The sequence below is a fragment of the Citrus sinensis genome, chromosome 1 (assembly GCF_022201045.2).
Source record: "Citrus sinensis cultivar Valencia sweet orange chromosome 1, DVS_A1.0, whole genome shotgun sequence".
Taxonomy (NCBI): domain Eukaryota; kingdom Viridiplantae; phylum Streptophyta; class Magnoliopsida; order Sapindales; family Rutaceae; genus Citrus; species Citrus sinensis.
The window spans coordinates 1,318,526-1,333,790 of NC_068556.1; the positions used below are offsets into that span (position 1 = coordinate 1,318,526).

General features: G+C 30.7%; 1 protein-coding gene across 2 annotated transcripts; it reads left to right on the top strand.

Annotated features, from left to right (window-relative positions):
* The first annotated feature begins 6,355 nt into the window (after positions 1 to 6,355).
* On the top strand, positions 6,356 to 12,444 carry LOC102618351 (coumarin 8-geranyltransferase 1b, chloroplastic-like). Of its 2 annotated transcripts, none has more exons than XM_052436735.1 (12): positions 6,356 to 6,602; positions 8,103 to 8,413; positions 9,116 to 9,199; positions 9,438 to 9,512; positions 9,601 to 9,684; positions 9,992 to 10,087; positions 10,261 to 10,362; positions 10,933 to 11,028; positions 11,570 to 11,641; positions 11,742 to 11,837; positions 11,930 to 12,034; positions 12,133 to 12,444. In XM_052436735.1, the coding sequence occupies exons 1-12, from the start codon at positions 6,551 to 6,553 to the stop codon at positions 12,172 to 12,174; spliced, it is 1,215 nt and encodes a 404-aa protein (XP_052292695.1). In that variant the 5' UTR covers positions 6,356 to 6,550; the 3' UTR covers positions 12,175 to 12,444. The 2 variants fall into 2 exon arrangements, with proteins under 2 accessions (XP_052292695.1, XP_006483442.1); XM_006483379.4 differs by having other exon boundaries at positions 6,357 to 6,602; positions 9,998 to 10,087.
* The last annotated feature ends 2,821 nt before the right edge of the window (positions 12,445 to 15,265 follow it).

Sequence of the window (15,265 nt, forward strand, 5' to 3'; positions counted from 1 at the left end):
TGTTATACACATATTGTTATTGATATTACATCAGACATTACAATTATAATATTTACAATCGTACTAAGTAACTGGAACCACCGCCATACATATAGTTACAATCATACTAAATAACTGGGATCACCGTCATACATTAACCTACTGAAGCACTTGCTCAAATACTTTAAACCCTCTCTAATATTCGAAGGATGTCTACTCCACTCACATTTCGTAAGGGAAAGACTGTCTCCACTCAATTAATTAATAATTGAGAAAGAACTGAAACTAATATCCATAATGCTCTTATGGAGACTCGAACCCTTGCACTCAACATTGTAAGTGCAAGGCTTCTTCCATTGGACCAAAGGCCTATTGATAAGTTTGGTGGGAGTTAGGACCACTTGATAGGTGACATTTCTTTGTGGGATCTTGGGTAACTTAGAGTCAGGTGCCCTTTAATCCTTGGGGGGCTTGTCATCCTTATTGGTCTCCTTAGGTCCACTAACTGAAATGCTATCGAGCCTGCTTGGAAAAGAAAATGATTAGTTGGAATTATGGATGAGCTGTCACGAGTGCATTAGAAGCCTTCTCGCACCAAGGCTACAAAACAATTTGGAGAGAGAAAGACAAATCATGGAACTTAGTATTGCCTAAGGTAATTGTGGTCCTCGTTCTCCTTTCTTTCTTATTTGATGCTTTCTTTGCTACTCTCTATATCCTTAAGGATTTCAAAGGGCAAATGTAATAAGTACTCCAAAAAAGAAGATTACTGAGAGTCTTAACTTCTGTTATCTCAGAAATTAACCACCACAAGAAATTATAGCACTATTATATTTCCTTAGCTTCCTCCGTCCAACAGGTAGCGTACTTAACAAGATCACACAAGATATTATCTAAAAGTGCTCTAACAAAGCCAAACATAAATCGTATTACATAGAAAAACTCGTATAAGGACATTGCCAAGACCAACCCTTAAAAAAAATATCTTAATGCTTTTCTTTGACATCCATCATTAACTAGTGACCATATATATAAAAATGAAGAATGTATGTTCTGCGCAAGCTAACTGCAGCAATATCTATCAAATTGATGTTTCAGAGAATCTCTTATACTATATACACACACATATACATACATACATACAAATATGCTCTTTTTGGTAATTCTTTGTAAGGATAAAATTGCAATTACAAAGACGGGTCTGATAATACATAGGACATATTCTTATGGATCTTTTTGAAGTAGAGCAATGCTAGGTATCCCGACATATATTTGATTCCCAATTGAGCTGGCATTAATTCATTAGATGGTGGTTAAATAATTTTATTAGTTATGAAATCCATCACCTAATAAATAAGTAACACATAACATTAGAACAGAAGTGAAATCCCAACGTTGAGATCCCAAACATTATTGTTTTGTAGTAATGTCGGCTCAATTTGAAAGCAGCCCCAGCCAGGCTGTAAAATACTTGCAATATAGGTAACTTGTTTGTTGACCATTCAAAGACAATGTGCTAGCTACACTATAATTGGTCAAATTATTAATGATCTTCAAGTGTATATATCAATTATATGGGAAATTTACACCAATAACCATAAAATTTTTAGTTTTTTCCATCTTAACCCCTCAAACAAATTTCTATCAACATTAGCCATAAAAGAACCGTTGAGACCAAATTACCCCTCTCTCTCATCTCCCTTTCCTCTTCCTCTTGCCTTCTTCTCTCCAGTTCTCTACTAATTTTAGCATCCACCTCTTTCTTCTTCTTCTCTCTCCTATAATCCTCGTAATCGTTCGGTCTAGCGGGGTCGTGCCCCTCGATTACGGTCGAAGTGACGTCAACCAATGCCGGTTGCGGCAGCGCTACCACGTCGTCGAGGGAAGGTGCGATTGCAGGTGAGGAATGGGGTCTAGTCGGGAGAGAATTTTGGGTGGTTTTGGGTTTGGATTGGGGCTTGAGGATGGTTTGTGGTGGCGCGAAAATTGACCAGACAGTGGTGGTCGTGTTGGTGGGTTTGTCCTCATCGGAGGGTGGAGGTAGGTCTCCGTACTGCCCGCCTAGCATTTCGCAACGTGGCTTTTGATGGAAAATCCCGGGGAATTTGAATTCCGAAATTGGATTTTGGAGAATTAAAAAGCTTATTTTGTTTTGTTGTTTGGGCTGTCGGATGAGATTCGATCTAAGGTAGAAGAAGATATTACATACGAATAAGAAGAGACGAACAAAGACGAAAGGACCGGCGAAAACAAACAAATACAGGTGCCTGTCGCACCAAGACTTGGGCCTGTCGCACCAAGCTTCTTTTCGTTTGCAAAGAAGGGTAATTTGGGGAGAAAAGCGTGTGTTTGGCTAATATTGATAGAAAAAAGTTGAGAGGGTTAATTGTGAAAATAATAAAAATTTTATGGTTATTTTCGTAAATTTCCCCAATTATATGGAGAGGGAGAATGAAAGTCATGCTAGCTACCTTACATATTAGACAATAGTACACAACTTCACAGTAACAGATCCAAAAAAAATTTATCCAAAATTAAATTACATAATAAGAAGTTATAAAAACTGAAATTTATTTCATGTTGTAAAAAAGAGTCACCGTAAAAAATAATGACTAACTTATAAGTTTCATAGATCATAAATATCTCTATCTGATAGACTAATTTTTCGAATTTATGACCAAGTAATCTTACCTCCAACCCCTACCCCTTCCCTCAACAACTACCACATATTGACATATTGTATAGTATAATAGCACTATAATTATAGATCTATAATTATATAAGCTCGATTTAAACAGACTACTGCATATATATAAATGTTGTTTAAATTTCACTATCACATTCAATTCTCGAACAAGGAATTTTGGTTTAGAGACCAAGGTCTAACTCCACTGTTTACGTTCGTAAACTTTCAATGCAGTCCTTTTACATGCATTTTTTTCCTTTTAGTTGGGGACTTAGGGTAGGCAATTTGGGTTAGAATTTATTTATTTGATTCGATGCAAAATAAATGGGTTTAGGTTTGAAAATTTTGATTCGTATAATAAATAGATGAATTCGATTCGATTTGCTAACTAAACGAATCGAATTCAGGTTTTAGGATATTGATTCGTTTATTTGTTTAGAATTCTTTTAATAAATGGGTTATAAACGAATCAAATATCATCCATTTGTTTAAAATTTGTTTAATTAAATTATTTTTTATACTTAAATATGCATGAAAAAAATTTAAAGTTTGGAGGCTATTATAGTAATTATCAATGATAATAAGTTTGTATTTTGTAGGATGTTAAATTTATAGTTTTTTTTATTTTGCTTAATTTTTGTTTATTAATTATATTTTTGTAAACGAATTCATATTCAATTCGATTCTCTATAGGATAAAGGAATTGTGAAAGGATCTAAATTTAATTTGATTTGTTTATTAATTCTACTAAACAGATTAAATAAATTGAACCGGATATTCGTTTAATAAATGAATTGAATCCAAATCCTGAGATTTCAATTCGTTAAATAAACGAATCAAATCTGAGTCAGCAGAATTTTGACCCAATTCATTCACGATTCGATTCGAATACGATTCGTTTATTCGTTTTGTCACTCCTAGTTGAGGCCAATATAGTGAGTTAGTTCTAAATAACCAAGACTAGACTACCTCTTCAGTTCTTTTCAATTGCCATCTTATCACTTGATTTAGCAATTTTCAAGTTATAAATTTTCTTAAGCCCCATGTATTTACTGTAATTTACAATCATAAGAAACTAGACAAAAGTAGAGATTGGTCTACTTGTCGTTATTTATTTTTATAATATTTTTAATGGTTTTAAGGTACACTAAATGTAACTTGGAGATTACCTTTTCCTTAAAGTTTGCTCTTTGTTATTGTTTTTCAGGTTCATCATAAATTATATGCAATTTACAATTTGGTTATATTGTAACTTTCAAAATAATTGTTATTAATTGTACTATAAATATAATCAACTGCGAAAATAATCAGTCAAACATTGGTAAAATTTATTTTTAAAAGTAATCTAATGTGTTTAATAAATTAGATATAATGTTGAATAAAATTTATTTAAACATTTATAAATATGTATGTAAAAATATTTTTTTTATTGTGTACGCATAATAATTGATAACTAAAATAAATATTTTTATATTATTAATTTTATTTTTTATTTAGTTATCTCAACATATTATTATTTGGTTTTAAAATCAAATTTTGAGAAATTACTCTTTCATTACTTTTCAAAATCTATTGTAAGATAAAGTGATTTTGTCAAAAGTGATTTCCAAAAAAAAAAACTACCAAACAGTAAAATTAACTTTTAACTTTCATACATAAACTTTTGAGACTCAAGTAATTTCAAACAAGCCCTAAGAGTTACACTTAATAAATTAAATATTATTTAATTATTAACATGTTTTACTAGGTATAACTCTTAAATTAGATATAAGTTATATATAATGTTTGTTATAGTAATATAGTTATTTTAAGGGGTAAGGCTCAGTCCCCTAATTAGATGCAACTGTTTCTTATGTAAAAAAAAAAGAAATAAAGTTCTTTGGATGCTGAAAACCTGTAAGTGCAAACAAACCAGATCATGACAATAATATCATCAAAAACTGTTATATCTATCGCAAATTTAAATTTAGATCTAAGTGGATAAGGACCAATCAAAATCTAGAACATAGAAAGTATCAATATTTTTAAATATATATATATATATATATGACAAAAATCCCACCAAAATCTGCTAGTTTGGTGGTTGTCGCACAAGGTGGGGGTAGCTATGATAAATTTTAAGAAAAAAGATACTTATATCTCTGAAACTCTGGAAGTTTGGAGAAATAATACTATAAATTTTCAATAGATTTTTAAATTTTAAAAGAGAAAATATATATAGTAATAATTTCTGCGTTCGCAGTTCGAGCCTCCCTCGGCCATCGGGAACCGGGATAATTGGCTTTCCGTTTCCTGTTGAAGATAAGCTATTTTAATCGTGTAGAGAGTGGGAAGGTGGGTGGCACCGAACAAAATTTAAGACTTTTGAATTATTAAAATAATTTATTGCACTTTTTATTTTTTATTTTTGGTATAACGTTATTTGAGATAAGGCTGTTAAATTATTAAACAATGATGAACATCTAAATTTTTTTATTTTACATTTTATTTAAAATGATGTATTATTTATTAAATAATTAATAACTATTTATAAAATTTAATTAAATTAGTTGTACTATTTTATTAATTAATTTATAAATATTATATTATTTAAAATATAAAATATAAAATATGTACAACTACTCTAAATGATTACACTTTTGGAATAGCATTGTTTAAGATAAGATTGTTAAATTATTAGGATTGAATAAATAATGTTTGACTTTACAATGATGAGCTGTGAGCCTGTGAGTGGATTGTAAATTTCACTTGAAATGAAAAAAAAATTATTTGATATTTGTGGGAAGGAGATTAAGGTGGTGTTTATTTTTTTGTTTGAAATCTAAATAGACTTGAATTAGTTTGAATTGTGAATAAATCTGAATATCTGAATCTGAATAATATGTTTTTTTTTGTCTAAATCTCAAAAAATAAGTATTAAGTTGTTTGTTTTTTTCAACTTAAAAAGCTGAAAATATGTACTTTTACATTTGTATCCTTATTAAATTTGAATGTCAAATAAATCATATATTAAATATCACAATATTTTAACATTTATAAGTAAAACTATATTCAAGTGAATACATAATTATTTTAGAATTTTAATATATAAAATACTATAAATTTCAAATTTTATCGTATATAATATAAGAAAGAAAAAATAGAGATATTTTTATGTGGGGTAAATGTCTATGGGTGAGTTTTGAGATAGACATGAAAAATAAATTATAAAGCAGGGATATTTTTTACATTAGCAAGTAATTAATTTAATTCAAATTTCTCCATTAAGTAAAAGTTAAAAAATTGATTTATTTTATTAAGTCAAAATTATTTAAAAAGTCTCATTAAGTTATAAAAATAAATATCTCTAATTAACTTAATTAATTAAGTTAAGTCACTTTAAATCATTAAGTTAAAAAATAAACGCCACTTAAGTTATTACGTTAGCTTAAAATTTTAAAAGTAAAAATAAAAAACAATAATAAGCCGTGTGCAAGGAAAAGTCAAGAAAGCCGTCTGATTTTTCGTCCTCTCTTTTCATCGCCATTGCTGACCATTATCTGCCGCATTGCTGACCATGCTGTTAACACGTGCTTCCTTAACACTCTCTCTCTCCCATATATATGGGAAATGTTTTTAAAATAGTCAATTTAATTAGGGGTAAATTATAATTAACCCAATCAATTTAGATAAATGATCTTTTATATAATCTATGCTGGTTAGTCGCATTTTAATATTCTTTTAATAAATGCTGGCGGGCTGCTTCGTTCACTAGAAGCAAAGGACAAATATATATATTAAGTGTATGATCTTGTAAACTTTATGAACCTCACTGCACAATACACATTGAACATTACATACGAAGTTTAGAAGAAAGATATAAAAGATCAAATCGCGCTACTTCAAATGAATTCTGCTTCAACCTTCCTTGTCAAACTCAATCCTTTGCGACAGCCTGGTAAGTCTCTTCTCTTGTTTTCCTTCTAATATATTCTGATCTTAGTTCAACGTATACTTTGTAAAGCCATTTCGACGGCGCATTTTTATGATGAGTATGTTCTTCGGTAGTCTCTTGTTCTAATCTTGCATATCCTTATATCATATGGCCGCTTGCACTGTCTGAGCATGATTTGTGAAGAGAAGAGTTGAAGGAGGAAAAAGATGAGAAGAGAAGAGAAGAATTGAGGTGCCGGCTAGGTTGTGAAAGTGTGAAATTAGGGCATCTCTCTTTTTTTTTTTTATATTAAAAAAATAATTTTAAATTAAAGATATCCGGATATGAGTTTCGGATATACAAGTTCACCCGAACTCAGAATTAGACTCGGATACATTTGGGTCAATAAAATTTAATCTAAATACTGGATTTATTTTAATCTGGTATGAATTGAACCCGAACCGGATTATCCAAGTTTGTTCGGATCTGATTCGGGTCCAGATTAAATTACCATCCCTAATTATAATAGTTAAATAAGTTCTTAAACTATCCTTGAATTGAATGCAAAATTAAAATGTAAAATGCCAGTCGACCGACAATCGTCTAATCCCTATCAATAAGTCCTCGTTATTAGCAACTTATTTAAGTATTCAACTGTACAATCACAATTGACCATAATTGACCATTAGGAAACTTTATACTGAATGCGAGAATATCGTTTCAACCTTACAATGTGTAAAAGACCAGTGAAAAAACAAAAAATTAGGGGTGGGCAAAAAAACCGTAATGTTAAAAAAACCGAACCGAACCGACGGTTTTTTTTAATTCGGTTCGGTTTTTATTTTTTAAAAAAACCAAATATACCGTTTGTAAAAAAAACCGAAATGTCGGTTCGGTATTCGGTTCACTTAGCTGAACCGAAAAACCGAAGCGAAGAACCGAATTATTTTTTTATTTTATTCAAATCAAACATGTGTTAATAATTTTATTCAAATCAAACATAATTTTATTCAAATCAAACATGTGTTATTTCCCTTTATAACATTATGATTATGTTTATATAGATGGAGTATTGGAGTTTGGTTATGTATTTTGAAATTTTAATATTTCATATTTTGGGAGTATCTTATTAATAATTAGTAAGATATTAGTGATAAAATGTGTTTTGAATACTTTGTATTTATTGTTAATATTTGTAATAAAATTAGGATAAATTAATTGTTAAAAAAAATTATTACATTTATGAGGTCCAATGGGCTAAAAATTTAAAAATTCAAAATAGGCCCAATAGGCCCAGAACCGAAAAAACCGAACCGAACCGAACCAATCCGAAAAGAACCGTTTGAGTTCGGTTCTTATTGAGTTTGGTTCTTATTCGGTTCTTTTTATAAAATAACCGATTTAAATCGGTTCTACTTAATTTCGAACCGAACCGAATCGAACCGAACCGTGCCCACCCCTACAAAAAATCATCAACTTTTTTATATTTGTTTGATAATATTTTATATTCTCTGGCTCTTTCAGGTTCTACTAAAACATTATGGTCGCCCGTGACGCAAAGACATGGCTTGGTATACAAAAGAGAAGGCAAAAAGTATCCTATCAAATGCTCCTCCCAAACAAGCCCCACGCAAGGTTCACTTTATTTAACCAATAAAACAAGAACCGAGGAGGATATAATCAACAGAAATCATAAAACATTGAACAAATCAACAGTTCCTCTGGCGTCACAAGATGATAATACTAAAATTGTTTCGACAAGCTTTGTTGATGTTTTGAACAAGAAGTTAGATGCACTCTATCGTCTTACTCGTCCTTACACTTGGATTGGCATTGTGAGCTGCTTAATTTTTAGCTATACATACATACATACATACATACATACATACATACGTACATGTACACACACATTTCCACTTTAATATATTAAAATAACGATGTCACTAATACAAAAAGTAAAATTTTAATACATTAAAAACTATATATATATTTTTGTATATTAATAACATTCTCACTTAAAAAGTATAAGGACGCCCTCACTAAAAAATGATTATATATATAAGATAAAAGACAAATCTCAAATCAATTTTTTTTTTTTTTTTGCCTCTTTCGATCCCAAGATTTGAATACAAATAATCTTAAATAAAGAAAGATGTTTGAAAATCATTTAATCAAGTATTGGGGGCTTTCGGCTATATAATATCTTCTTTAGAAAATTATTATCTAATAAGAGATTCATTACTTTATTAAAATGGATAAACTAAAAAACAAAAAAAATGAATATTCTAATACAATGTATTTTGTTGTAGTGTATTGGAGTGATTTTTTTTTCTTCCAAAAAATCTCTCATTTTATTAAAGTTTTATTTGAACGTTACTACTTATTTAGAAGTATACATATAGAGAGTGCTTATCAGATCCAGGATTAGAATCCTCCGTCCTGAATTTTAATTCCAGATTTAACAAGCACTCATAAATATAGTGATAATAAGATTTTGTAATTAATAGATATAATTAATTTTTTTTTTATTTGATCAGATTGTAGGGATATTGTCAACTTCTTTACTTCCGGTACAAAGTCTTGCTGATTTGACTCCCACATTTTTCATGGAAGTATTAAAGGTAAATTTTAGGGAGCACTCATATTTAAGATAGAAATATTGTCACTGTTCACTGAACAATAACACTAAGACACACCAAAACGACACTGTTCGTGTACAGTGCTATATGTTTCTGTTATTTTGATGTCTCTGTAATATTTAAATATCATTTTCCAATTTTAAGTGATCGAGAAACTGCCTGCTTGCTTGTCATAAATTATCACAGTTATTTGTGACACTATTTTTTGTTGATAATTCAGTCCATGGTGCCAGCGATACTGATGAATATTTTTGTGACTGCCATAAACCAATTGTCTGATGTTGAAATAGACAAGGTATTTCATATTATGATTTTAAATTTGATGCATACTTCAATGTTATTTTTTGCTGCTATGTTAACAATTCAGCATAACATTGTCAAAGGTTAACAAGCCTCATCTCCCCCTTGCTTCTGGAGACTTTTCAATAGGAGAGGGAGTTGCAATTGCTGTAATATCAACAATGACGGTAAGCATTGGCTAACAATTGCTTCTAATCAGTTCACTCTTATTAATTCGCACAAGTGATTTTGGACTTAAAAGATTAATATAATTTGAGAATAATGATTTATTAGTGAAGAGTCAATTAATCTTTTTTAATTAGTAATCAGGATGGATGATATCAATCTTTTTGATTTATCGTTCGATATCGGATGGCTCAATTATTAACTTTTCAATTTAACCCGGGGAAAATGGATCCGTGATTGATTAAGATAAAGGGACTTTAATTTATTGGGACACTTTTCGTTACTTTCATCTGAATGATCTCAGTTTAGTTACAGAGTGTTGCTATGGGGATTATGCTTCGATCTCCTCCACTTTTTATCGGCCTCATCACCTGGTGGATAGTTGGAGCTGCTTACTCCATCGATGTAAGCATAATAAAAATCCAAATTAATCAGAAATTCAAGTGCTTCAGTTCTAAGAGAACTAAATTCAATTTAATCACTTACTATATATGATCTAGCATTTGGATTACTTATTTTACAAAATTGATTATTCGATCAAATAAAGTTGCATCTAATTGTTCTTCTCGATCTTGCAGCTGCCCCTTCTTCGATGGAAGGGAAGTCCACTGATGGCTGCGGTGACCATCATGATTCTAAACGGACTTCTGCTTCAATTTCCTTACTTTGTACACGTTCAGGTATATCTACACAAATTCTTAATTTTGAATAAATCTTGCCGAAGCAAGGAAAAATTGATTTAATAAAAATTAAAAATTAAAAACAACTTGACTCCAAACAATCCAACAAAAAAGATAAATGACAAACTAAACAGAAGACGAAAGGCCAGAAACAACAGTAGTAATAGCCGAAAAAACATCGCCTTACAGAACCTATAAGACCGAAGGCCATGAGCATCTCTTTGAAAAAAAGATAAAATCCCTCTAAATAACTATATGATGCCAGTAATGCTCACGAGCCTGCTCAATAGCTAAAATCACAACCATTAGTTCTGCAAAAGGGGGGGGGGAGGGGGGGGGGGGGGCAGAAGGCCACCCCAAGAATTGCCCTTATCATTACGAAACAAAACCCCACAAGTAGCCTTTCCCGGCTTACTTTTCGACATTGCCTTTGGCATTCACCTTATTCAACCAATAGAAGGAGGAACCAACCAGTGGAAATAATACGAGGAGCCTTGCAGATTTCACGTCATCATTTGGTGATATTTTCAAACCAATTAATAAAGTGGGTTTGATATATGTCTATTTCAGAAATATGTGCTCGGTAGACCTCTAGAATTCACGAAACCATTGTTGTTTGCTGCTGCTTTCATGGGGATCTTCAACATTGCAATTGCATTCGTCAAGGTAATTTTAGAAATTGAATGTACAGACATATAATATATATCTTTCTATTTAAAATTTTTACATAAATTCTGAGCTATTGATTTTGTACAATTTAATGGTGGATGAATTGACATCACTAAATGCTATTTTGACTTTCAATAGATACCATTAAAATATATAAAATTGATGGCTCAAAATTTGTGTCAAGTGTGTGTGTAAAAGACAACCTAATTGACCTAAAAACAAAAGTATACACACACATACACTAAAATACAGTTTTTTTTTTTTAATTGCAATATGTATTTTGTATCTTTTAACTTATCGTAAGGGATTTGATCCCTTACTATAAAATTACTCCATATCTATATATATAGCTAAAATATTTTAATCTAAGATTAAAATTTGAGATGAGTCCACAACATTGTAAAACAGAAAAGGACAGTTTACAATGATGTAAACTCCTAAACTTTAAATTTCAGACCGAAGCTAACTTTATATATATACATATCATATTCACCATCAGCAACAGGTTTTAGGTTTACTTGTTTCGGACTTATAATAGGATTTACCTGATGTGGAAGGCGATAAAGAATTTGGCCTTCGAACACTCCCTGTCATCTTGGGAAAAGAAAAAGTGAGTAAATTATTTTCTTTATCACTTTTAGATTTCTATAGATAATCAAATGAATCACAAAATAAGAATTTGCTAACAGATGATGCTTTCTTTTCTATAGGTGTTTTCAATTTCTGTTAGTATGCTATTAATGGCTTATGGAGCTGCTATACTAACTGGAGCTTCTTCGCCTTTCTTGCTATGCAAACTTGTCACCGTAAGAATTTTAATAATTTTCTTCCAAAAATTTAGCATGTGCTTGAATGTGATCTTTATAACTCATTAGTTAACACTTTTTTGTCCTTGTAGATGATAGGCCACTCTGTTTTGGGTTTCATTTTGTGGCATCAAACTCGAACGATAGATCTCTCCGATGCTAAATCAATGCAATCTTTGTATATGTTCATTTTTAAAGTAAGTGATTCCCACTTCTATGTGTGAATACAAAATGAAATTCTAGCAAGTTGTATTATTTACTTACAAAGTAACTTGTTATTTTATCACACTTGCAGTTATACTATGCTGAATTCTTCCTTATACACTTCATACGTTGAGGGAGGTGCCTTTTAGGGGATGTCAATTGTAATGTTGCTATTCACTATAACCATGTCCATGCCTATGGCAGTTATTGTGCTACATATTATATGTTATTGTGCATCCGATCTCGGTGTTCCTTATTGGTCTGCGAGTTTGTTTCCTTCTTTACTTTGATTCGACAGTTGAAGATTTTTTTTTTTTAGTAGGTGATATAAAAAGATCTACTTCTTTTTTGTCCATTTATATTTTTCTTACTATTTTTATTAAAATTGAAAGTAAGTAATTTGATTGGTATAATCCAGGTTTTTTATTCTATATGCATTATATATATTAGCTTAACCCACGTCACTTTTATTCTATGTATTTGTCTTATTATTTATTGCGAGAATTACATTTTAGTCCCCTTGGAAACTAATTTTAACACTTTAATTTCAGAAAGATTTTTTACAATTAGAACCTTGTGACGCAACAAAAGTTTAATGTTTAAATATTCTGTTGATTCTTGAGAATATCGAAATAAAGGAACAATTTAAATTCACATTCATTCAAAAGAATATCGTGAACTTAGGTGTTAAAACGCTTTGATTCCACATAATGCCGATAATTAACTAAACTCAAAAACTTGCATAGAGTTTTCAAGACTAAAATTATTATTAAACTTAAATATGTCTTCAAAGGCTACAAGAGAGTGTTATTTATATTAGTAGTAATTATCCTAAATCAAGAAGTAAAAAGAAAACAAAATTATAAACTAGAAACGAAAACAAAAGTCCTAAACTTTAGATAATAAGGAAACTAATCCAAATATGATAAAGATTCTTAATCTACATCATTCCTATCAGGTTGGAGAGGATTTGCACTCGAATTCGAATTGTCAATAACAACATATGCATTATGTTCGCCTCTAACAAGAATAAGATACTTGACATTGAATACATCCAAGGTGCGGACATGACTGGAAAGCTTTAATCTGTAGGCATTAGGATTTATTTTCTCTATAACTCCAATGGTCTAATTTTCCTGATGGAAAGCTTGTTGTACTCGCTAATTGAAAACCTGTTTTTGGTTAGCAGAGCCCAAACAAGATCTCCCACCTAAAATTTTAAAGCTTGACATCTTTTATCTGCCTAAATTTTTATAACCTTCAGCAGTCTTCTTTAGAGACTCTTGTGTAGCTGTATGAATCTTTTGAAGCTTCTCAATAAAGTCTTTTGCCTTACTACTTTGGCAAACTAAATCTAAAACTAAGGCTAAGTCGATAAGTACTCGTGGCTTATTGTTGATGTATATTGCTATAGGTGTCATGAGTAAGTGTACAATTCGATGAGTGCACGTGGCTTATTCTTGATGCATATTGCTATATGTGTCAATGTGCAAGTGTACAGAACAAGTAATATAATTATTGGTATCTAGATCGTCTCCACGTGAATTGATGTTATAGGGCTTGCTACAATAATCTTAACAGTGCAATCTAAGTCTAATTAAAAATAAAATTATTGATGTATTTAATGATCTAATGAAATTTTTTAAAAAAATACAATAAACAAAATGCAAATTAAGAAATCTTAGGTCAAATACAAAGATATAATCAATGGGAAATTAGTAATTTAGTTTCTAAATTTAATGGTATTAACTATTTTTCTTCAATTACAGTACTGTTGTTATAGCATCTACTACAGCACTAGGCAAAATCTCTCATGCATCCTCAACTGTCGCAGGTTCCATATCTTATATCTATATGCAACCTAACAATGACTAGTTGTTATGCTAATATTAGATATAGCATTATGCGTTCTAGATTCCAATTGTCCTACAAGGTGAATCAGTATATCTAATTCTTCACTAATCTTAAATTAAGCATGGCCTTATTCAAATTGAGATTAACTCAACTTAAGAAACTCAATCTAAAACCATTTATTGTCTGATTTTTTCCACTAAGTCAGATTTTTTTTATGCTCCTTTTTAGTTAGTATCCATTAAATGAGTCATCAACAGAAATATAGATTTGTAATAAGTAAAATCAAGACAAAATGCTACTACAGATTTTGAGCAACATACATATAAGTCAAATAACCATTAAGCTTGTTTAACACCCAACTACATCAAAGTTTAGTTCATGATATGCGATAAAACAGTAACAAAACTCGTTTTCCGCCATCCAATTACATTTCTATAGAGAGAAGAAAATAAGAAAATAAAGATAAGAAATTGAGTTCCGCTAGGTTTCTACGATTTCTCCTTATTTTTCTCAAAAAATCCCTTACTGCAACCCTCAACTCTCTCTTATTCTCTATATTTTTCTTTTTCGCTCTGTTGTTTCTTTGTGTGATGGCCCTCTTTTCTTTTCTTTCATGTGTGCTCTTTTTATATCTTGAAATTAGGGCAACCAAAAGCATGTGGCCACGTGTCTCTTTTTGGAAACCTCGGATCGCATTTCTTTTAATGTTACATGTCGCTGCTTTGTCAGTTAACATGTGGGAAGTCTTGTTTGTAATTACTCTTGGATGGCTGCAGCAGTTGCTACAATATTTTCTCTGATTCAGACTTATTTTAGTTCATATGAAAACAAGTTCTTTGTCATTTCTGCAAGTCTATTGCTGTGGCATTCCATCCATAAAGCTCGAGCTTTTTGATCACCTACAATAATGCATATAATCATAGCACAATGTGATCTAAAACAAAATCAATTTATTAAAATTAAACTTATAACAGATGCTCATGCAAAATGTAACTAAAAATGCAATAAAAACACATCATTTACTCTTTAGGTAATATTAGTTTAAGTCTAAAAATGTCATGATAACTCTCATTTTATAGAGTTACCACTTATATCCGTAATTCACCTGAAAATGATTTAAACCAGTACTACGCTTTAACGGAACAGTTATAAGCAAACTTGACTTGGTATAACTTCTGATCTCATGCCTTTAAGTTATCACCATTTATACTACGTAGATATTACCCTAAAGAGCAGTTGACAACCTCAGTTTAATCATCTATTCATGGGTGGTAAGTGCTTTTAAAATTTAGGCGAGTGTTTGTCAACTACTATAATGTCCTTGAAAAATGACTAAGAAACCATATATCTCAATCAAATACTATAAAAAG

Excerpts from the sequence above, each read along its gene's own strand:
- LOC102618351 (XM_052436735.1), top strand. The coding sequence starts at position 6,551 with ATGAATTCTGCTTCAACCTTCCTTGTCAAACTCAATCCTTTGCGACAG. Across the intron at positions 9,685-9,991 it reads CTGTAATATCAACAATGACG|TTACAGAGTGTTGCTATGGG; the intron begins GTAAGCATTGGC and ends ATCTCAGTTTAG. Across the intron at positions 10,088-10,260 it reads GAGCTGCTTACTCCATCGAT|CTGCCCCTTCTTCGATGGAA; the intron begins GTAAGCATAATA and ends TCGATCTTGCAG.